General features: G+C 38.3%; 1 protein-coding gene across 6 annotated transcripts in view; it reads right to left on the bottom strand.

Annotated features, from left to right (window-relative positions):
- Positions 1–818: 818 nt before the first annotated feature.
- Positions 819–23,065, bottom strand: part of LOC150076573 (ELAV-like protein 2) — an 83,209-nt gene continuing 60,962 nt past the window's right edge. For 3 of the 6 annotated variants that reach the window (XM_090387486.1, XM_090387490.1, XM_090387491.1), the window contains one exon: positions 819–2,183. In XM_090387486.1, the coding sequence (XP_090243612.1) occupies positions 1,187–2,183 (997 nt within the window). In that variant the 3' untranslated portion in view covers positions 819–1,186. Of the gene's footprint in view, positions 2,252–23,065 lie in introns of all 6 variants that reach the window. The other 3 variants (XM_090387488.1, XM_090387487.1, XM_090387489.1) reach the window with 1 other exon arrangement.

Raw genomic sequence — 23,065 nt, forward strand, 5'->3', positions numbered from 1 at the left:
AAATCAACAATCAGTACTGCAACACATGTGACTCATGTTGGGGAGAATTATGTCTCGCTTCCACCTCAGCAAGCACTATTATCCATCACCTCAATACTGTGCTTTTTTGGGAGATGGGTTGGCCATAGCTTGGTTACCCAGATAGCCTGATCTAAATCCACCGGATTATTTTCTCTGGAGCCATTTAAAGTAAGATTTAGCTGCATGGCTCCATGCAGCCTTCCCAACCAGTACGAATGTCCATATAAATTGCCATGCATATATTTTGATAATATGCATGAAAGGCAATTCAAAAATGTTAGGGGCAAACTTTCCTTTTCACGAGCTGAGTGCCTATTTCCATATGCTATACTGTAAGTGTTCATGAAGTGTGATGAAATAAATTGTTACTTCCACTTAGTGTTTGTGAACTCGTTTCTTTGAACATGAAGCTTTTCATTACTCTGGACATCTGTCAAATTATGAATATAAATCACTCAGGCTGGATGATGTCATCACTTACATAATTTTGTTAAACAATGCCACACTGACGAATTGTTCAGGTTCCCTCTTATTTTTGGCTAAGAAATCTTCATTCCCTGTGCTGACTTTTGTAGCATTAAGGGATAAATTACCCTGTGGTTATATTTATATATACAGCTCTTATTTGTTTATTAAAAAAAAGGCATATACCCTGCTCAAGGTAGTAAAAACTTTTCCTTAGTTCATTTGAAAGAACGTACGCACAATTTAATATAACTCTTTATTTGAGGAAATTAACTGCATTTGCTTTTATTTTTTTTCCGTAAATAATACAAAGCTATAAATGAATAACATGTATCACAAAACTGAAATGAGGTGATATTTATTTGAAAGTTAAAAACAACATAATTGGTTATTCTGCTCATAGTAAAAATATGCAAAATGAAATAGCAGCAAGATAAAGCTTACAACCAAACAGTATTTATTTGATGAGGAGGAGGGAGGAAAAGTGTTTTTCCAGTTTAATGAGAAAAACAAAGTTTCATGAAATGTTGATTTATCTACAATTTTATAATTTTATGGTGAATTATATCAGAATGAAAACAGTTAAGATAAGAAATACAGCTAATATGTGCAATACCTTAACACATACAATTACTGTAAGCCTAATCTGATAGGTTTTGAAACTGACCACAAGATGAACCAGTATGATCAGACAACAAGTTTACATTTTGGGTGTTTTGAAGGATACCTGTAAAGGTTTACCAGCAAACTGAAACCCGTTTAATGATTCAATGGCAAAAATTGCTTCATCATAATTAATCATAGTAACAAACCCATATCCCTTACCCGTGCCTGTAGAAGAATCACGGATTACATTCACCTTCTGCACTGTTCCGTACTGTGCAAAAAGTTGCCACAATGTCTTTTCATCTGTGTCAGCACCGATATTATACACAAATAAGATATGTCCCTCACCAGTAACAATTGTACCACCACCTCCATATGGATAACCACCTCCAAGCAAAGGATTGAAACGATATCTGCTGTTAATACTTTGTCTCATTGGTCCCCCTCCAAGTCCTCGAAAATGAAGACCCAAATTTGCAAGTGGAGATGGTGGAGGCCGAACTTTCTTTGCATTATCTTCAGCGAACTTAATGGATACTGGTTCAGACCCACCAGGAAGAGTTCGTCCAGTGAATTTTTCTATAGCTTCCTCAGCCTGTTCTCTTAAATCATACAAAATAAAACCAACACCTTTATTTGGACCATCCATAGTATCTTTCAATATTCTACATTGGACAATGTGCCCACATTCTGAAAATACATTCTGCATCTCTTCTTCAGACATATCTCTTGGGATTCCCCGAACATAAAGATTAGCATTCTTAATAGTATCACCACCTGGCCTCGCAAAAGCTACTTTGATTCTCTTATTCTGAAGTTGGAAGCCATTTAGTGTGTCAATAGCTCTTGAAGCATCTTCTGGCTTGGAATAATCTACAAATCCAAAGCCATAGCTATAACCAGTGGCTTTATGACGAACGATTTTGCTGGTTCTCACAGGTCCAACACTCATGAAGAGATTCTTGAATTCTGCATCTGTTAGGGTTTGTGGAAGGTAGTTGATAATCAGATTGGTCTTGGAGGAGTCATTATTATCCCCACGATCCATTGTATGTTTGCGATACCTTGTACGTCTCCAGGCAAGAACAGCACTGCACATCCATTAACATGAATGGGGAAAAAAAAATATATAAAAAAATAAAAATTGAGGGAAAATTTGCTGTAAAAAAGCATAAAAAAAGTCACTAACATAACTTTAAAAAAGCTAAATAAAATATAAACAGGTAACAGGTTAATAAATTCGAATTTAATTCACTTATTCAATAAATTAACAAAAATATCAAGCAGTAGCATGTAACTGCTCTTCATGAATATGAAATTTCTAAGTTTGTTCCCAAAATACAGAACTGTGTTATGAGACCAGTTGTCTGCAATAAAAAAAAAAAAAAAAAAGGAAGGGGAATTCTTGCAGCATAGCTTTAAAACAGTCAAACCAGCTTGCTAAAGGGGTTTCAATTAAAGGAGGCGTTTTTAACTTTCTGACATCACCAACAGTTTCTAACCTGATCTTGGTAGTATAGCAGTAGTATCACTGTTTTGTAGTACGAGGGCCCCAGATTTTTATTTGAAAAAAATTTTCAATATTATTGTTTTTTGAATTGTGCTAAATAAGGCTTGACCCCTTAACCAGTAGACTCAAAGTTTATTAATTTCTTCTTCTTTCTTTAATAATAATTGAAAACTTTTTAAATGTTAAATTTTTTAGCTGAAAAATACTCATTAGCTTTAATGAATAAAAGTTTTATTAATTATATTTAAATTTTCAGAAAAATATTAGTAACATGAGCAATCTCCATTCCAAATTTAAGTTTGTGAAGGCATTAACTGCAGAAAAGTAAACAGCATTACTCCAACACAAGATAAGTCAATATTCTGGAATACTTTGAATTTGAAATTAAACGTTATCTCAATGAAAAAAGAAAATAGTAATTTTCTATTAATTCCACCTATGTATGTAAAAATATTCTTTTATATGCATCATTTCAAGGTCTCTTGTGACAATCAACTACAGGAAACTTTTCCAATTAAAAAAAAAAATTCATGAGAAAAAAAAAAAGTGAATATATTGTAGGAATACTAAAATTCTCATAGTTATTTAAATTCATAAATATTCTTCTCTTTTTTTTATTATTTCTTTTTTTGTATCAAATACACCAGCGGTTCCCAACATATTTTTAATGCAAACCACTAAGCCTGTATTCTCTAAAATCGTATAATATTTCTGAATTTTTATTATAAAATATTTCCAGTACTACATTTCTATAAGCGACCTTGTGTAATAATCAAAATTATTATTACGTATTATTTATACTTTGTAAAGCAGTGATTATTCAGTCCAAACCAGATTTCTAACAGGCTAAGAGTAGAAAACTTGCTTCTTGCCCTAATGGTAGCCGAGCACTCTGGTCTCTTGCCAAAGCTATTCACCGCAACTTTTGCCCATCTCTGTTAAAACCAGATGGTTCTGTTGCCACATCAGCCAAAGATAAAGCTGACCTACTAGCATCCTATTTTTCTTCCAACTCATGTATTGATGATCTTGGTAAATCACCTCAAACCTTTCCCAGTATGCTCCATTCAAGGCCTCCTGTGGTTTTCCGTCAACAGGATGTCAGAAGGATTTTGATGAATCTGATGCTAAGAAAGCGCCAGGTCCCGATGGTATTTATCCACTTGTTCTCAAAACCTGTGCCTGCCCTTGAACTTACTCTTGTTTCACTTTCTTCCAAAGGTATTTTTCCTTCTGCTTGGAAGTTTGCTCAAATCCAGCCAGTTCCTAAAAAGAGTGACAAATCTCCCTTCCATCCAATTATCGTCCCATTGCGATTACTTCTACTCTTTCCAAAGTAATGGAGAAATCAATTAACTGCCAACTCTTAAACTATCTGGAAATCTTTCATCTGATCAACGATTGCCAGTATAGATTCCACCAGTGTCGATCCACTGGTGATATTCTGGCTTATGTTACCCATCTATGTACAAATTCAATGGAAACATTTGGTGAAACTCAAGCCATTGCTCATGACATTTCAAAGGCTTTCGATCGTGTTTGGCATAAAGGTCTTCTAAATAAGCTTCCTTCCTATGGTTTGCCAGCTGTTCTTTGTAATTGGGTATCCAGTTTTCTCTCTGACTGCTCATTGCGGGTGATGGTAGACGGCTACCATCACCTTCAATGACTGGTAGAAGAAATCAACATTTCTTCTATCTCAATTTATTGATTCAATTTCTGTTTTTTGAAACAAACTTCCTTCACACGTATTTCCTGAAAATTACAATCTACAGACGTTCAAGTCAACAAGTAACTTTTCCACTAATGCTGATGTTCCCAAAGTTCAGTTCTTTCTCCCACTCTTTTCCTCTTGTATATTAATGACCTTCTTCCATTGACCGGAAATCCTATCTTTTGCTGATGATAGCACATTGCTTTCCACCATCCAGAGAAACCTTGGATGAGTTTGAGAAACCTTTCCCTGCTCAAACAGCTTCAACTTTACAAGTATCAACTGCCAATTCTTAAATGCAGATTTCAAGGTAATTCGACAGTGGGGCAACGAAAACTTAATTCCAATCCTTCCAAAACTCAGTCCTATCTTATATCTAGCAAAAAGAATTCCTTTGCTCCTATGCTTATCTTTGATTACGCTCCGATTTCTAGGCAAGATCTTGGAGATTACCCTGACTTCTAACCTCTCTTGTCATAAAACACATTACAAATATTGCTTCCTCTGCATCCAAAAAACTGGGTTTTCTCTTTCGCTCTCGATGTTACTTTTCTTCCAAACAGTTGTTGACTCTAGAAATTGCAAATCCGCCCTATGGAATATTGTTCCCACATCTGGGGCGGTGCCTCCAAAATCTCTCTTAGGCATCTAGATTCCATTCAGAAGAGGGCAGTTAGGTTAATTAATGACTCATTTCTAACAGTCCCTCCACTCTGTCTCATAGACATGTTTCTGCTGCATGCCTTTTCTACAGATACTTCCACGGGCACTGTTCTTATGAACTGGCTTATATAATTTCCCACTCTCTCGTTCAAAGCAGTCCGAACGTGCCGCAACCAGTGAACATCCTTTTACTGTCCAAGTTCAATCCCACAGAACCAACATTTCTTCTTCCTCATTTATTGATTCAATTTCTGTTTTTTGAAACAAACTTCCTTCATATGTATTTCCTGAAAATTACAATCTACAGAAGTTCAAGTCTAATGTCAACAAGTATCTTCTTTCATCTTTTCAACCTATGCATGGTACTAAGTACTATAGGTTCTAAAAAAAAAGTACCCATACATAACAATGATCCCTGAGATTGTAAAAAAAAAAAAAAAATTAGGATGGAAAACATATTTATTTAAAAAAGGTTGTTTATGTATGGGTAATGACCTTCCATCATTTCTACTACCCAGGTAGTATGCATACATCTTTCGATTATGTCTCATATTGTAAATACCTTCACAATGAGTTGCCGAGGTATTGCATTTCCTCAAATAAGTAACGCTTCAGTTATGGAGAATACTAACGTTACTTATTCTTGGCAGATATCACCATTTGAAGAATGGTATGGAATAAAGTACTCTGTTATCCACATACTGTCCCTATTAGACTTTGGAAAGCAAAAAAGGTGTAGGAAAGAGATAGGAGAGGAAGAGGAAAGGAGCCGTTACTCATCACACTCACTGAACTGAAACATTCATGAATCCCCCGAATAGGCAACGCTTCCCCATTTAGGGAAGATTGTTGTTACCTATTCGTGGTAATGAGGGCCTCATCAAGACCCCCCCCAAACGGCACCGTTTTGGATCTGATTGGCTCCTCTTCGGTGGGTGGGCAGGCACCCTGGTGTTGCAATAGTGACAACCCAGTTATGAAGTATAACTCCTCAATATAAGAGATGCTTGATGATGTATATGGTTTAATCTAAAACTATTTCTTGACTAAATGCGTAAGAGTATGAAAAAGGTTGTTTATGCATGGGTAATACACTTCCATTATTTCTAATACCTAGGTATTATGCATGCATTAGTTGATTATATCTCGCATTACCCATGCATAAACAACCTTTTACATACTTTTATAAATTTAGTCAAGAAATACATTTAGATTAAACCATGTACACCATCAAGAATATCTCATATTGTGGAGTTATACTTCATAATTGGATTGTCACTATTACAACAACAGGGTACCTGCCCACCTACCGATGAGTAAGCCAACAAGCTTCGAAACGGTGCCATCTGGGTGGTGGTATCCGCCGAGATTGAATGACATTTCTCCACTGGTGAAGCGTTACTTATTCAAAGCAGTACAATACCTCGGCAACTCGGCATCTCATATTGTGAAGGTATTCACAATATGAGATGTAATCAAACAATGCATGCATACTACCTGGGTAGCAGAAATGATGGAAGTGCAGTACCCATGCATAAACAACCTTTTTCATACTCTTAGACATGTAGTCAAGAAATAATTTTAGATATTTATTTAACATAAAATACTGTAAGATAGTAAAGTAATTATAAGGAATTGTGGGAGATGTGGTTTCTTTTCTTGGCAGTTCTTAATTTTTATTTAATTTTATTTTACTTTACTTTATTGTTTATTATTAGTTATATTTTGTAGTTTACAATAATATACCTATGTAAATCTAAGGTGCCATTACAGAATTTTTAGTGTGAACCCCCAGGGGTTTGCAAACCACTAGTTGGAAACCCCTGAAATACACCAAAGTGGCAGCTAGGCTGGGTGAACCTCTAGGCAATGTGTTGAAAGGTGTAACCATAAGTATGATGGCTGATTTTTCTACAATTTAATTATACATAGATTTAAATTTCATGCTTATTACTGTATGCATGTGGTAATACTCAAGTGATTGGGATTATAAAAATATACTAATGGATAAACCTGCATCTACATCAAAGAGAAAAATCTGTGAATAATCAAGGTTACCGATCATTCTGATATTGGAGGCTTAGTGGTAAAATCCTCCAGAGCAAAGCTCCAGCAACTCAACCCAAACTCTAAAATGGCATTCACAGGCTGGCCAATAGTTAGTCTGCCAAACCAAACCAATCGATAATTCTAAGAGGCATCTGGATCAGATAGTGTATAATCTTGCTGCATCTATTCTGCCAGATAGTAACAGGAGGGAGTCCAAGAAGTATATATGCAGGTAGAATTGTTGGGGCCACGTTATGTCAAGGAACTGGGTTATTCTTGCCATAAGCACACCACAAACAAAAACTTCATACAACTTGTCCTCCCTACCTCTTTTTACTACTGTATACATCATGAGTATCCACACTAATTGAACACATTTATCTGCAAAAAGATCTAAATTCAAACACATCCTAATTTATTTTACAAACATACATGGTCTCAGTTCCAATCTCAATGATGTGCATTTTCACTTACAGTCTGCCAAATCTCTCCACTTACTTTTTCTGACAGAATCCCAATTAGCCGTTAATTCAACCGCTGCTCATCTCGCTTGTCCTAATTATACATATCCTATACTTTCCTTTCACTTCAAAGGTGGTAACTTGTACATATGTCTGCTCTTATATTCCCTGTCAGAGACAGTAATTTGGAGCTCCTCTTTTTGATCTTCTCTGGTTTAAAATCTTTCTACCCCATTCTGTTAAACTTCATCTGTTGCCTCTATCATTCTCAACTCCGCTAATCACTTGGAACTTTAGCCTTTTGCCTCGGTGCCTCAGTAGCCAGGAGCAGTAGTGCGTAGCACACTCTTCTTGATTAGACTGCGGTTCGAGCCTGTGATCACCAAATACGGAGGATGCAGAAAGATCAGAGAATGACCACCGTATATCCCCGGAGCTGTTGTTATTTAGTTTTTAGGAGCATTAGCAACTAAGGCCATATTGCTCCGGGAATATGCGGTGGACATTCCCTGACCTTTCCGCATCCTCTGTATTTGGTGGTGACGGGCTCGAATCCCAGTCTAATCAAGAAGCATGGGCTACGCACTGCTGCTCCTTCCCGCCTGGCTACGGAGGCACCATATCCCCGGAGCAATATGGCCTTAGTTGCTAATGCTCCTAAAAATCAAATAACAACAGATTTTAACCAGCGGGTAGTCGATTGGTGGAACAGACTCCCATCTTTTGCTGTCTAGGTTGATAGCCTAAATAAATTTAATGCTGAGCTGGACAGGTATTTGGAACAAATGGAGGGGTGAAATGGGAGCGGTTTTTTTTTTTTTTTTTTGGCTGATGCTGCATAAGCTTGCTTTCTTGCATCGTATGCCCCTACTAATGCTAACTCTGACTTCCTTTCTTTGAAACATGACTTTGTCCAGTCCAACTTTCTGAAAAGTCAGGTAATATTCCTCGGTAATTTTAATGCTGACAACTCCAGCTGGTCAAGATTCTGAGGCTTTTGCAATTACTAATTACCATGCACAGATTGTTCATTTAACTACCAGAATACCAGACAATCTTAACCACACAGCCAACACTCTTGATCTTTTTCACATGAACAATCCTTTCAAGTACACAGTCAAAGTGAGTGGTCCTGCAGGCACCTCAGGTCACAACTTGATGATGGTCTCTTCTCCAGTTGAGCCTTTCTCTTGTGGCCATTCTTAACCTTTTATTGCTTGGCATAATTAGAATAAAATGCAAATAGGATGTTGACGTTACTCAAATCACATCAATGAAACCCTTTATTCTACACTCCACCTTAAAATCTCATCCTTTATCTAAACCTTGGTTTTCCAATAACTGTGCTAAGGCTGTTCAAGATAAAAATGTTGCATATTGCAACTTGCTTGCATCCAAATCTCCAGGTTCATTTTCTGCCTACACAAAAGCAAGAAACAACTGTAAAGCAGCTATTAATCAGTTCAAACTAGATTTTGAACAAGCTAAGAGTACACTTGCTTCTTGTCCAAACAGTGGTCGAATATTCTAGTCCCTTGCCAAAGCTATAATCTTGCCTGCAACTTTTGCCCATCCCTACGCTCTTTTGTTAAAACCACCTGATTAGCATTAGTAGAGGCATACGATGCAAAAAAGCAAGCTTATGCAGCATCAGCCAAAAAAAAAAAAAAAAAAAAAAAAACACACTCCCATTTCACCCCTCCATTCGTTCCAAGTATGTGTCCAGCTCAGCCTTAAATTTATTTAGGCTACAACTTCCACAACAAAGGATGGAAGTCTGTTCCACCAACCAACCACCCCCTGGCTAAAGGCAAACTTCCACACATCTATCCTACATCTGTCTTTCCTCAATTTGAATTTATGCCCTCTCAAATGATTATTCTAAGCAAGAGGAAGAATTCCATCAGCATTGAACATACTCAAACCATTCAAGGCTTTATACACCTAATCAGATCATCTCGCAGGTGCCTAGTATCCAGACACTGTAATTTGCAAAATTTAAGCCTTTCTTCTAAAAGCAACCCTTTGTTCCATTCACTAATCTTGTTGCTCTTCTCTGTACTCGTTCCAACAGCTCTCCAGACCTGTAAACAGTACTCAAGATGTGGCCTGACCATTGCCTTATACAAGGGGATAATCACCTCCTTATCCCTGCTAGAATCCTGTTTATCATTGACAAGACACTATGAGCTACTTTTGCAGACCATCTGCACTACTTAGAAAACTTCATATCTGCCTGCACAATTACCCCCAGGTCCTTTTCGTTCTCTACCACTTCAGTGTAGTACCACAGAGTTGATACGTCACTCTGGGGTTGCTGCTTCCCATATGTAGTACTTTACATTTGTCAATGTTAAACTTCATTGCCACCTCAGCTAAAGTTAAAGCCAACCTGCCGGCATTCTATTTTCTTCTAACTTTTGTAGCAACAATCTTTGTGAACCATCTCCATTTAATGCCTTGTGTGGTCGTCCATCAAAAGGACGTTAGAAGAATTCTGAACAGTGTTAGTTGATGCCAAGAAAGTGCCAGGTTCTGACAATATTTCTCCAATTGTTCTGAAAACCTGTGCTTCTGAGCTTACTCCTGTCTTATCACACCTGCTGCTTCAAAATTTGCTCATATCAAGCCAATTCCTAAAAATTGGTGACAAGTCCCTTCCATCCAATACAATTCACTTTCTAATGTAACAGCGAAATCCATTAAGTGCCAACCCCTAAACTATCTAGAAACGCATCTGTTCAATGTTTGCCAATATGGATTGCATCACTATCAATCCAATAGTGATATACTGGCTTACATTACTCATTTATGGACAAATTGAATGGAAAAATTTGATATAACTTGATATAATATAGTTTGATATATAATATAATTAATATAATTATATAATTAATATAAATATATATAATATAATTTGATATAATTTAGACTCCTAAATAAGCTTCCATTTTATCATGGTTTGCCAACTGTTTTTTGTTACTGAGTATCCAGTTTTCTCTCTGACCACTCCCTGCATGTGATAGTAGACGGTTCTCTGTCTTCTAACCTCTTCACTAATGTTTGTGGTGTTCTCCAAGATTCAGTTCTTTCTCTCACTCTTTTCCTCTTGTGCATTAATGACCTTATTCCATTGATTAGAAGTCCTATCCATAGTTTTGCTTATGACAGCACACTGCATTCCACCTTCCAGTTTGAGAAACCTTGGTCTGCACAAACAGCTTCAACTTCTCGAATATCCACTGCCAATTCCTTAAATTCCAATCTCCAGTGGGACAAAGATAATTAATTTCAACCCTTCTAAAACTCAGTCCTGTCCTATATCTTGCAAAAAAAAAAGGACTCTTTTGCTCCTATCTTATCTTATCTTCAATGACCCTCAGATTTCTAGACAAGATCACATATCTTGTCTAGAAATGTGATCTCTCTCTCTCTGTCCAATATGAGATGTAATCAACGACCTTCAGATTTTCCTTTATTTGATACCTCAATATTGCACCTAGATGATGAACAATATGCATAATATTGACCTTCACTATTTTTCTTACACATGAACATTTTCCTACCATATAAATCTCAAATCCACCCCACCATGGAATATTGTTCCCACATTTCGGGTGGTGTCTCTATGACCTCTCTCAGGCTTCTAGACTCCATTGTAAAGGTAATTAGGTTAATTAAGAACCATCTGTTACAAAGTCTCTCCACTCTCTTTCTCATAGATGTTCTGTTTCTGCTACATGCCTTTTCTAGATACTTCCACGGACAATGTTCTTTTGAATTGGCATACATAACTCTCTCTCTCTCTTCTGCCCCCCCTCCAAACTAGTCCAAACACATGCTGCAACCAGTTGACATTCTTTTACTGTCCAAGTTCAAACTCACAAAACCAAATTTCTTCTTTATTTATTCCTTCCAATTCAGTTTTCTGGAACAACCTCCTTCCACATGTATTTCCTGAAAATTACAGTCTACAGAAATTTAAGTCTAATGTCAATAAATTTCTTTTCAACCTCCAACCCATGCACAGTACTAAGTACTATAGGTTTTAATACCTTTCGTGTTTAGGGTTTTTATTTAAAAAAAAAGTTAATTACAAGATAGGGAAAGTAGACAAGTGATCCAGGCCGAACACTTTTCCACACAGTATAAACAGGCAGCTGGGAAGGTTTCTGGTATACAGGACCTTTGCAAGTAGGGAAAAGGATATCACTGTCTCCTTCTACAAGACAATGGTGAGACTGCATTTAGAATATTGGGTTAGAGGTCTGGAGGCCACATAAAACTTCTATGGCTTAGAAAGAGTGACCTCCAAAGTTTGGCAACAAGACACCTTGTGGGAGGGATAGCCTTATAGAGGTGTATAAGTACCCGAAAGGAATTAATAAAAAGGAACAAGGGAGGTATATTTCCATTAGCAAAAGAGTAAGGTTCCAGGGGGCACAAGTACCAAATTTTTGGAATGTAAAAGAAGGTTGGAGCAATGAAGTCTACTTTCACGCAGTGTGGCACAGATCATTAGAATAAACTGCCTGCAACAATGGTCGAGGTGGATAGGCTGATAAAGTTCAAAGTGGAATTTAAAAAAACACTTTTTCACTCTAGAAAATATATATTTTTTCTTTTTTTGCAGCAGTAAAAAAGCTTGCTTCCCCCATTCACTGCCTAATTTAGCCATTATAATATTCTTCCACCACTCAACTATCTCTTTATCCATAGAAGCAACTTGCCCCTAATACCGTACTGCTTCTATTTGCATAGCAGCCTTTCACGTGGAATATAAACAGAAATCCAAGCCGTGATTTCAGTATATCTGCCAAGGTGATCCTATTTTACTTCTTTAACCACTGACTATATTATTTTCCCTTGAAACATAAGTCAAACTTAAAGGTCTGCAATTACATACTTCTTCCTTTGATACCTCCCATTTGTGAATAGGAGATATTTCACCTCTCTAAGCAATAGTTTTCTTACCTCCCTCCGATCACTTCTTTTAATATAATTGGATGGATGGATGGCAGCAGTCCCAGGTGCCTCATTTTATTCTTTTGTCTCAGTTATCACAGTCATTTACCTCCCGGGTATAACTTGGTCTCTTGGGAATTCCACCCCTAAAATCTTCTTTGGATGCGAATGTAGATGAAAATATTTATTTTTAAATCAAATTTAATTTAACATACACCTGAACCATGAAATAAATATATCAAATATTTATAGGGTTATAGGTAAGATAATGTACTATTCTGCTCCAATTCTGATTCAATTTATCTTTTTCAGTTGCATCACAGAGTATTTGATAAAGTCGCCAGTTCCTTTATTTGATACCTCGGTATTGCACCTAGATGATGAACAATATGCATAATATTGACCTTCACTATTTTTTCTTACACATGAACATTATTTTCCTACCATTCTCAGTACGATGCTGATTGTCTCAGCATTTTTAATACGGGCACACAATAAATAATACAATACTTTAAGCATAATACCTTACTAAACACTACCATAAAGCTTACTAACTGTCAATACACTTGACATGACTGTTTGCAGTTGCTCTCACAGAAAGAAGACTATGCAAGTGTACAAGGACCAGTACAAAGGTAATGCCACCTAGTTATTTTGCTTTTTCAAATATGGCACTGTAAATCATTGCAAGTGCCATAGAGGTCTCTAATTTCACTGTACTGAGTGGCGCTGTGATCAGCCTCGTGAATGCAACACAAAGATTGTTCAAAATGGCAGATGTTACATACATATCAAGCAAAGAGTGGTAATTGAATTTCTTACAGAGGAAAAAGTGATGCCTATCGAAATCCTATTCTGCTCCAATTCTGATTCAATTTATCTTTTTCGGTTGCATCACACAGAGTATTTGATAAAATTACTATTTCTTTTATTTGATACCTCACAGTGCCACTCAGTACAGTGAAATTAGAGACCTCTAGTGACATGTGAAATTATTTACAGTGAGTATGGTCTTGGCACACCCAGGGTCCTGAGCTGGATATCATCATTCTTCTCTTTCTTGGTGATTCCCCTCTACTTTTGTCTCTCTCTCTCTCTCAGGATAACTTGGGAATTTTTTTTTTTTTGGCTGGTGCAGCATAAGCCCCAGGCTTCCTTTCACCATATAGCTAATAATAATAATATTGCACCTAGATGATGAACAATATGCATAATATTGACCACACAGAGTATTTGATAAAGTCACCATTTCTTTTATTTGAAACCTCAATATTGCACCTAGATGAACAATATGCATAATATTGACCTTCACTGTTTTTTTTTACACATGAATATTATTTTCCTACCATTTTCAATACGATGCTGATTATTTCAGCATTTTTAATATAGGCACACAAAAAAATAATATAATACTTTATAATGAGCATAATATAAGCATAATACCTTACTAAACAGTACCATAAAGCTTACTAACTGTCAATACGCTTGACATGACTGCAGTTGCTGTGGTTCTCACAGAAAGACTATGCAAGTGTACAAGGACCAGTACAAAGGTAATGCCTCCTAATTTTTTGCATAAATCATTTCACGTGGCACTAGAGATCTTGTTTCCCATACTGAGTGGCACTGTGATCAGTCTCGTGAATGCAACACACAGATTGTTCAAAATGGTGGATGTTACAGACATATGTATCAATCAAAGAGTGGTGATTGAATTTCTTACCAAAGAAAAAGTGACGCTTATCGAAATACATATGCATCTCAAAAATGTTTATGGTGATAATACTGTAGATGTGAGTACAGTTAGATGTCACTTTCTCCACTCTTAAAGGCACTTTAAGATTTGATTTGATAGTTGTTGGCGCATCGGCTTCTGTGGCCATATTGCACCTCCCAAGGTTTTTGCAGTACTTTGATCCAAGCCCGAGGCGGGAATCGAACCCGCGACCTTTGGGTTGCCGGGCAGGTACTTTACCCACTCGGCTAGCCCGGTCGGCTGGCACTTTAAGAGTAGAGAAAGTGACATTGTTAATGTCAGTGACAAAGACACGAACCAGATCAATGCACTGATCAAAGAGGACTGCCACATCACAACACGCAAATTGTTCAATGCAGTAGGTATAGGGAAACTAGGCTACAACAAGGTTTGTGACCGGTTGGTCCTGAAAATGCTGACACATAGAAGCCCGGAAAGTCGTCTGTATGGAAAGTGAAGAGTCACGAGAGAAGGAGAGTTTTTCTTTCACACACAGTCTCAGGTGACAAAACCTGGGTCATTCATCATCATCAGCCATTTTCAATCCACTGCAGGATGAAGGCCTCTCCAGCAACTTTCCAGTTCCTTCTGTTTTGAGCACTGGCCATCCATTTACTATCCAAAAACTCATGAATTTCATGTAACCATCTCCGCCTTTGTCTTCCAGGTTTTCTTCTAGCTCCTCTTGGATACCATTCTGTTATTTTCTTAGTCCATCTGTCATCATGTCTTCGAGCTATGTGTCCTGCCCAAGACCATTTTAGTTCTTTAGTTTTGATAAGAATGTCCTTTACTTGAGTTTGCTGCCTAATCCATGTGTTTCTCTTCTTATCTAACAGTCTGATTCCCAATATAATTCGTTCCATTCTTCACTGTGTAGTTCTCCGCTTCTCTTCCATTCTTTTGGTGAGTGCCCAAGTTTCACTTCCATAAGTCATGGTGGGGAGTATACATTGATTTATTATTTTACGTTTCAGACAAACTGGGATATCGCTCTTCAGTATGTGACTATATTTCCTGAATGCTATCCATCCAAAATTTATTCTTCTTTTGACTTCCAGCCATTTATCATTATTACAGCTAATAACTTGTCCCAGATAAGTATGACTCCACCTTTTCAATTACTGCTCCTTCAATCATTATTTCCCTTTCTGTGGCATACTTGTTCATCATTACTTTTGTTTTAGCCATATTCATGTTTAGTCCAAAATCCTTACTAACTGTGCATAACTGATTAAGATTTTCCTCTAATTCTTTGGGATCGTGGCTTATAACCACAATGTCATCTGCAAATCGTAAATGGTTTAGGTACTCTCCGTTCACACTGACTCCTTTCTGCGACCAGTCTAATCTTCTGAAAGCTTCCTCAAGGGCAGCAGTAAACAGCTTCGGAGATATTGTGTCTCCCTGTCGAACTCCTTTCTCGATTTTAAATTTGCTACTGTCTTTGTCTAGTCTAATAAAGGAGGTAGCACTCTCATATATTTTCTTCAAAATCATAATATATGGGGTATCTATGCCTTCTCTTTCCAGTGCCCGAAACATTGCCTTATGCTGTATGGAGTCAAATGCCTTTTCATAATCCACAAATGCCAGGCATAATGGTGTTTTATATTCATTTGCTTTCTCCATTAGCTGTGATATTACGTGAAGGTGATCCATAGTTGAGAATCCTGTCCTAAAGCCAGCTTGCTCTTTCGGTTGATTCTCGTCAAGTATTCTTTCTAATCTGTTAGTAATGACCCTTGTGAACAACTTGTAGATGTGGGATAACAAGCTAATTGGTCTATAATTTCCAATTTCTGATTTATCTCCTTTCTTATGCAGCAAAACTATGATTGCATTATTCCACTGCTTAGGCGTCACACCTTTTCTAATGCACTTTGTGAAAAGCCTTACCAGTTTTTGTGTTATGTGTCTTCCTGCCAATTTTAACAACTCTACAGTAACTTCATCTTCCCCCGGGGCTTTCCGATTCTTCATTTTCTTCAATGCATGTTCTACCTCATCAGGAAGAATATCGTGTATGTCGTATGTGTTGCTACTTTGCAATCCATCTTCCCCACTGCTGGTATCATTCCCTTGCTCCTTGTATAATTCTCTATAGTAGTCTTCTGCTATTTGAATTATGCCTTCTCTGCTGTTTATAAGTACACCATTGCTATTCTTCAGTTTCAGTATCATTTGTCTTTCTGTATTACTGTTCATGGCTGCTGATTTAAATCCTTTGTTTTCCCTTAATGCTTGTTCTACTTTTCTTGTGTCAAATCTTCTTATGTCCTCTCTGAGTCTCTTTCTAATGGGTTTGTATAACTCAGTATACTGAATTTTCTCCATGTCAGTGTTTTTCTTGCTCTTCGTCATCTTCGGTTCATCGTGAAAAGTGTTTCTTGACTAATTTTTTCTTCTTTGGATTTCTGTTTCCCTATAGGTTTTTTGGGCTTTATCACTTTCAGAAAGTTGTAATATTCCTTGTCGATATCTTGGTCCTGAGCAGTCTGCAGAAGCTCAAACTTGTTCTTAAGTTCCAGTACATACTGCTTTTTCTCCTCCTCTGTTATCTCAAAGACCTTTGTATTATTTACTCGAGTCAGTTTTTTCCTTTCCTTTCCTACATCTATATCAAGTGTACATCTTACCATTCTGTGATCACTTCCAACATTTACCTTATTCAGGATGGTAACATCATTCACAATATATCTTCTGTTAGTGAGGATGAAGTCGATTTCATTAGTTGTTAATCCATTTTGACTCTTCCATGTCCACTTTCTGTTCACCCTTTTCTTGAAAAAAAGCGTTCATTACTGACAGTCCTTGAGATTCTGCAAATTCCACAAGTCTTTCACCTCTTTTATTTCTTTCACCAATTCCAAAATTTCCTATAGTTCCTCTTTCTGCGTTGTTTTGCCTTTTTCCAACCTTAGCATTGAAGTCCCCCATAATAATAGTGTAGTGGGTTTTCTGCTTATCTAGAAGACTCTCAATTTCGGTGTACATTTCTTCAACCTCTTCATCATCATGGCTCGATGTTGGTGCATAAATCATTATAATCTTTAGCTTGTACCTCTTAGAAATCTTGAGTATTAGTCTTGACACCCTTGGTGATGTACTTTTGAATTCCAAAATGTTGTTTTTAAAATCTTTATGGACCAGAAACCCAACTCCACCTTCACTCCTTTCACTGTTTCCATTGGCGTACAGCAGATTTCCACTTGATAAACTTATAAGTGATTCATTTCTTCTTCGTTTCAGCCAAACCGATGATATTCCAATTCACATTTTCTAATTCCTTTTCCAGCTCTAATATCCTGTCTTCACTGATGAGTGATCGTACGTTATTATGACCCTGAAATAAAGATACAGTTGATGGAGTGGCACTAACAAAATTCACTGTGCAAAAAGAAGTTCACAAGTCATGGCAGCAGTGTTTTGGGACAAAGATGGGGTCTTGCTTATAGACTTCTTGGAGCGTGGCACCACAATCAACTCAGATCGATATGTGAAAACATTGAAAAAGTTGAAAGCCTGCATACAGAGGTCAACAGGGCAAAAAAAAAAAACCCTAACGAGGTTCTTCTCCATGACAGTACACGACCCCACACCAGTCTGCACATGATGGAGGCCATTGCAAAACTGGGGTGCACTGTTCTTCCTCAACCATTTCATAACCATTAATTAGATTACAAACGTAATATAATTAATAACATAACATAATTAATTAATAAATTAATTGAATCAAGACTCAGACCAGAGCAGCAAAGCAAAAGGCTCAAGCTAATGGAAGTGCTGTGGCTCAGAGCAGAACTGAGGGGGGCAGTTGTCCTCTGACTCACAGCCTTATAAAATGCACTGTTTGCTTGATGTTTGCAGAGCAATCGGGTACGGGACATGATACTGCCATGGGGGATGTCTTTGTGTGTGCGCGATGCAAGGAGTGTATCGATATCAGGCAACAACTCAGCGTTCTTGTGGGCCTATATGAGAGCTTGAAGGACAGGGTGGATGCCCTCGAAGAAACTAAATTGAGGGGCCCATCAAGCTCTCAGCTGCCCACATCAACGCCAGAGCTTGCACTTGGGCATCGCGGGACACAGAGACAACCCCTAAGGAAGAATGCGCTGGTCCCGAAGGAACTAGTAGTTGTTGGTGACTCTATTGTCAGGGAAACGGGGAACATGCTTTGTAAAAAAGATAGGTGGAACAGGACCAGGGTATGTCTGCCAGGGGCAAAGGTTGATGACGTTGTAGAGCGAATATCATCTTTTAAGGGCACAAAAGGTGATATAGTTGTACACGTTGGCACTAATAATATTAAGAGTAGGAGACCGGCAGAATTACTTAACAAGTACAGGTCACTGTTGAACAAAAGCCGAGAATTAGGGTTGAATTTGAAAGTGTCTGCAATTCTGCCCAGACACGATAGGAGGGAGTATATGATGAGAGCCTTGTCGATCAATTCGGCCCTGGAAAGATTGTGCAAGGCTCAAGGGGTAGAATTTTTTTCAGCCTGGACTGTACTTGTTAACAGGAGAGATTGCTTCTACAGGGATGGGATACACTTAAATAGAAAGGGTGCAAGAATATTTGCTGATGCTATCGAGGCAGTGTTAGGTGGGTCGGAAAACTGCTAGTTTGGGGGGAGACAAAGACCAATAGATTGACAGTAGCCACTGGCAGAGGTGAAAGAGATTCTTGCACTGCTTCTATTAGAATGAGCAGATGCCTGAAAAACAAGATGCATGGTATTTCAGAGACTGCTGGGAGCCATTGCGGTACAAGTAAACACATGGGTTGTGTTAGGGTAGCTAAGAATAGAAACAGGTGCAGGTATACTTGCGTGTACACCAATGCTAGGAGTTTAGTAAATAAATTTGATGAATTTGAGGTATTGTTCAAAACATCGAAGGCAGATATTGTTGGGATATCAGATACGTGGTGTCACACAGATATAAGGGATGCAGAACTGCAATTTGGGGAGTACAACGTCTACAGAAAGGATAGACTGGATAGGAAGGGGGGAGGGGTTATGTTATTAGTTAAGAAACACGTAAAAACCAAGGAAGTGAAGCCAGTCGACATTGCTGGACAGTGCAGTGTGGAGTCAGTTTGGTGTGACATAAGCATTGGGAGATCAAAATTGAGAGTAGGAGTGTGCTATAGGCCTAATGACTCTGATGAGTATAATAAGGAACTGTACAGGGAAATTGAGTGGGCCAGTAAATCAGAGTGTCTTATAATGGGAGATTTTAATTTCCCAGATATTGAATGGAATTTGGGGGCTGGTTACTCAAATCCACAAAAGCAGGGCTTTTGTGGATTTATTGGATGATTGTTTTCTACATCAGCATGTTCGGGAGGCAACTAGAGGGAGTAATACTCTTGATTTGATTATCAGCAGTGATTCTTCATGCATTAAGAATCTGCAGATAAATGAACCACTAGGTGGCAGTGATCACAGTGTGCTGAAGTGGGATTTACTCAAAGAGGTAACTACCATTAGGGGTAAAGGGAAGGGTTATTGCTTCCGTAAAGGCGACTACGATGGACTGAGACAGTATTTAAATTCTATACAGTGGGACCAAGGCCGACCGGGCTAGCCGAGTGGGTAAAGTACCTGCCCGGCAACCCAAAGGTCGCGGGTTCGATTCCCGCCTCGAGCTTGGATCAAAGTACTGCAAAAACCTTGGGAGGTGCAATATGGCCACAGAAGCCAATGCGCCAACAACTACCAAATAAAAAAAAAAAAAAAAATGTGGGACCAATTGATGATGTTACCAACAGCAAATTCAAAATGGGAAGCATTCAAAGAACTTATCTTGGAAGCTACTAGGCTTTACATACCAACTAAGAAATATTGTTCAAGGTTTAGGCCAAAATGGATGTCAGATGAACTAATGAGGCATATGGCAGAGAAGAAAAATGCATGGGATACATACAAATTAACACATGACACAGAAGCCTATGATAGATACAAGTTGATATGCAACCAAGTTACAAAGGAGGTTAGGCAGGCGAAGGTAGATTACGAGAAATCCTTGGCAAGGGATGCAAAGAAAAACAGCAAAGAGTTCTTTACTTATGTAAACTCTAGAAGGAAGGGGATGAATCAGATTGGTCTACTTGATATTGATGGGTCAAGTGTTGATGATCCTGCTCAGGTAGCTAACAAACTAAATGAATATTTTGCATCAACATTCACACATGGAGTTATTCAGCGAGGGGAATGCCAGAGGTGTATTCAACTCTAGCAGTAAGCTACAGAATCTTGAAATAACTGGGAGTAAAGTGGAGGAGAAACTGTTGAAGATAAACACAAGAAAGGCACCCGGGGTGGATGGGATCTATCCAGTTATATTAAAGGAGGCAGCAAAGGAAGTAAGCAAACCCTTAGCCATAATTATGAGAGCTTCCTTGGACTCAGGGGAGGTACCCATAGACTGGAAATGTGCAAATGTGACCCCAATTCACAAAGGAGGATCAAAGGCTGACACAAGTAATTATAGACCTGTGAGCCTAACTTCTGTTCCAGGAAAAGTAATGGAGGCACTGGTTAAAGAAGCACTGCAGGATCATTTAGACAAGACTTCAGTTATAGCTCAGACACAGCATGGTTTTGTTAAGGGGAAGTCTTGCCTGACCAACTTGATTGGATACTATGATGCAGTCACAAAAGAACTGGATGCAGGGAATAACTTTGATATTATATACTTGGATCTTAGAAAGGCTTTTGATACTGTTGCACATGGAAGACTGCTACACAAATTGGAGCAGTGTGACATTGGAGGCAAATTGCTGCTATGGATAAAGGGGTGGTTGAGGGGGAGAAGACAGAGAGTGGTAATCAATGGACACTGCTCATCGTGGACTGATGTTATTAGTGGGGTCCCTCAGGGCTCAGTGTTGGGTCCATTATTGTTTTCTGTATTTATAAATGATATTGATGATGGTATATCGGGCTTAATGTCCAAGTTTGCAGACGATACAAAGGTTGGCAGGGTTGTCAAGGACACTACTGACACTATGCTGCTGCAACAGGATCTGGAAAGGTTGAGCAGATGGGCTGAGAGGTGGCAAATGAAGTTTAACATTGACAAATGTAAAGTACTACACATGGGAAACAGCAACCCCAGAGCAACGTATCAACTCTGTGGTACTACACTGACAGTGGTAGAGAATGAAAGGGACTTGGGGGTGGTTGTGCAGGCAGATATGAAGTTCTCTGAGCAGTGCAGACGGGCTGCAAGAGTAGCTCATGGAGTATTGTCAATGATATACAGGAATTTTTCCAGCAGGGATAAGGAGGTGATTATTCCCTTGTATAAGGCGATGGTCAGGCCACACCTAGAGTACTGTATACAGGTCTGGAGGCCTCATTTCAAGAAGGATGTAGAGCTGCTGGAACGAGTACAGAGAAGGGCAACAAGATTAGTGAATGGAACAAAGGGGTGCTCTTACAAAGAAAGGCTTAAGTTTTGCAAATTACAGTGTCTGGAGACTAGGCACCAGCGAGGTGATCTGATAGAGGTGTATAAAGCCTTGAATGGTTTAAGCATGCTCAATGCTGATGGGATTCTTCCTCTAGCTCAGAAAAATCACCTGAGAGGGCATAAATTCAAATTGAGGAAAGACAGATGTAGGATAGACGTGCGGAAATTTGCCTTTAGCCAGCGGGTGGTTGGTTGGTGGAACAGACTTCCATCCCTTGTGGTGGAGGTTGATAGCCTAAATAAGTTTAAGGCTCAGCTGGACAGGTATTTTGAACGAACAGAGGGGTGAAGTGGAAGTGGGTTTTTTTTTTTTTTTTTTGGCTGATGCTGCATAAGCTTGCTTTCTTGCATCAAATGCCTCTACTAATGCTAATGCTAATATTCTGTATCCTGCACCTTCCGACTACCACCTCTTCAGCCTATTGGATGCACTCTGTGGAACCCATTTTGTTGACAACAACCAGCTCAAGCATAGTGTTCGGAAAGCCCTCCAGAGCAAGAGTAAGGACTTTTACAGGATTGGAATACAACATCTGACTCAGATATGATGGAAGTGCATAGAAAATGGAGACTTTGTAGAAAAATAAGTGTGTTTATTAATGATTGAGGATTAACTGATGTAAAAGGCATAGTTATAGGAATTAAATTTTCTGAGAAAAGAAATAGGAGGCATTACTTTTGACTACTCCTCAGTCTTCTTTCTGTGAATTAGATGGTAAGTGTACCAAAAGAAATTGGATAAGGACACTCTCGTAATGAGTCTAACTTAGAGGAATCTGACAAAACTAATCTAAACTTTATACTACTGACAGCCAGACTGTCTGGTTTAAAGCTGGATATGTGGCAACCCTAATCTTAATCCAGAATTCGAGATTGGGATCTAAAAACACATACAGCATACATGAACTGTTTTCTTAAAAAAAATATTTTTTTATATTCTGGTACTCTCTGCTGTGACAAGGGACACTATACTTTAATTCATTTGTACCAGAACATAATTCAATCCCAACAACAGTACAGCAGTATGGCTCAGCAAGGAAGTCAAGTACTGCAATGGCTAAAAATCCAATTCAAAAGGAATCTCTTAGAAAAGCATTAGGCACACATAAAACATCCCCAGTCCATAACTGGGGATGTTTTATGTATTCAGAGGGTGGATCTTATCATTAGCAACCTTCACCTGGGCCATCAAACTTCAGTCTTCCATCTCATCCCACTTGGCCTTATTTTCAATTCACTGGTGAAAAACCAGTGAAAAAATTCAATTTGAAATTGAATTTTTTCACCAGTGAATTTCAAAATGAAGCCTACAGGAAGCAGATTGAAGGCGCTTATGAAAATCTAGAATGTCACCCTTGAAAATATCTA

The sequence above is a fragment of the Mastigoproctus giganteus genome, chromosome 13, assembly GCF_048544385.1.
Source record: "Mastigoproctus giganteus isolate SK-2022 chromosome 13, ASM4854438v1, whole genome shotgun sequence".
NCBI classification, from domain to species: domain Eukaryota; kingdom Metazoa; phylum Arthropoda; class Arachnida; order Uropygi; family Thelyphonidae; genus Mastigoproctus; species Mastigoproctus giganteus.